The sequence below is a fragment of the Colletotrichum abscissum genome, assembly GCF_030869225.1.
Source record: "Colletotrichum abscissum strain IMI 504890 chromosome Unknown Scaffold_527.1, whole genome shotgun sequence".
In the NCBI taxonomy this organism is placed as follows: domain Eukaryota; kingdom Fungi; phylum Ascomycota; class Sordariomycetes; order Glomerellales; family Glomerellaceae; genus Colletotrichum; species Colletotrichum abscissum.
Genome location: NW_026850462.1, coordinates 1 through 1083, shown reverse-complemented (window position 1 = coordinate 1083; position 1083 = coordinate 1). Strand labels below are relative to the sequence as shown.

General features: G+C 52.4%; 1 protein-coding gene across 1 annotated transcript; it reads left to right on the top strand.

Annotated features, from left to right (window-relative positions):
• Window positions 1–76: 76 nt before the first annotated feature.
• On the top strand, window positions 77–631 carry CABS01_17256 (uncharacterized protein; the record flags this gene model as incomplete). The annotated part of the gene is made up of 1 exon (XM_060550583.1): window positions 77–631. The coding sequence occupies one exon, from the start codon at window positions 77–79 to the stop codon at window positions 629–631; it is 555 nt and encodes a 184-aa protein (XP_060393448.1).
• Between the last annotated feature and the right edge of the window lie 452 nt (window positions 632–1083).

The following is a 1083-nucleotide window of genomic DNA, read 5'->3' as shown; positions in this document are numbered from 1 at the left end:
CAAATACAATGATCCATGTCACGCACCTCGCTCGGTAACCCATCAGCACTCTGCCTCATCTCGATGGCAATCCGACATGGCGGCCAGACCTTTGAAGCGCCCTCGCCGATCAAACGGTCTGCCGCGCCTACCAAGCGACATAGACAACGCAGTCGCGGCCTTAGGCGGGTCAACCCACGCAACCGACCTCGCAAACAGCACCATACAGTCTCAGAAGGCGCCAGTCAGTAAGGAACAACGTCTCGAAGAACTTGTGAGAGACTCCGGCCGCCTCAGGCAAGAACTTGATTATTGGAAAAGTTTGGCTCTCACAGGGACCGCCTTCATGTCTGACGTCGAACAAGTTGTGGTACAGCTTCGAGATGTTTGCAGTCGTTTCGAGAGCGTTATGAATGAAACAAACACTATGTCAGCGGAGGAGAGATTGGGCTCCGGCTATCTGTCCGAATCTCGACAGAGGGAAGACGTGGAGGTGCAGACTGGTGACGGTCCAGCCTCGCCATTAGTAGAGGATAACCTTGACGTGCTCTTGGCCCCCGTCAGGCGATGTCGAGAAGGCTATGACTTTGAGGCCGTCAAGCCAGAGTTGAAGCGGAAGCAGCCACTATACAATCCCGGAGGTTGGCTCTGATAGCAAGCACACATGGCCTGCACCGGGATTCGCCGGGTCCATCTTCATCCTGTGATGTCATAAAGAGGAATAGAGAATTCATGCCCATGCATACAACTGTACATACCACCACTGTCATTCACGTGAATCACCTCTGTCGTCAAGAGTTATAAGGGTGCTACGCTGCTGTTGGGCATGGCTCAAGCCCTTCAACGTCGCCGTTTGGAGGCGTCGTAAGCGATCCGTCTCCAATAACGTCTGGTCTTCAACGCCTGAATGGTGTTTCGAACCTCTTTTCCGTGACTCGCTTCCATCTCTGACAAGCCAGGCAAATATAGCTCGTTGATATTGGAAATCAAGCCTCTTCAATCCTGAATCGTCACTAACATACCAGAAGAGATACTTCACCGATGAGCCAAAAATGCCCTTCTTGACCAGTGCGCGCGATCAACACCATCATTACTGATTGCCGG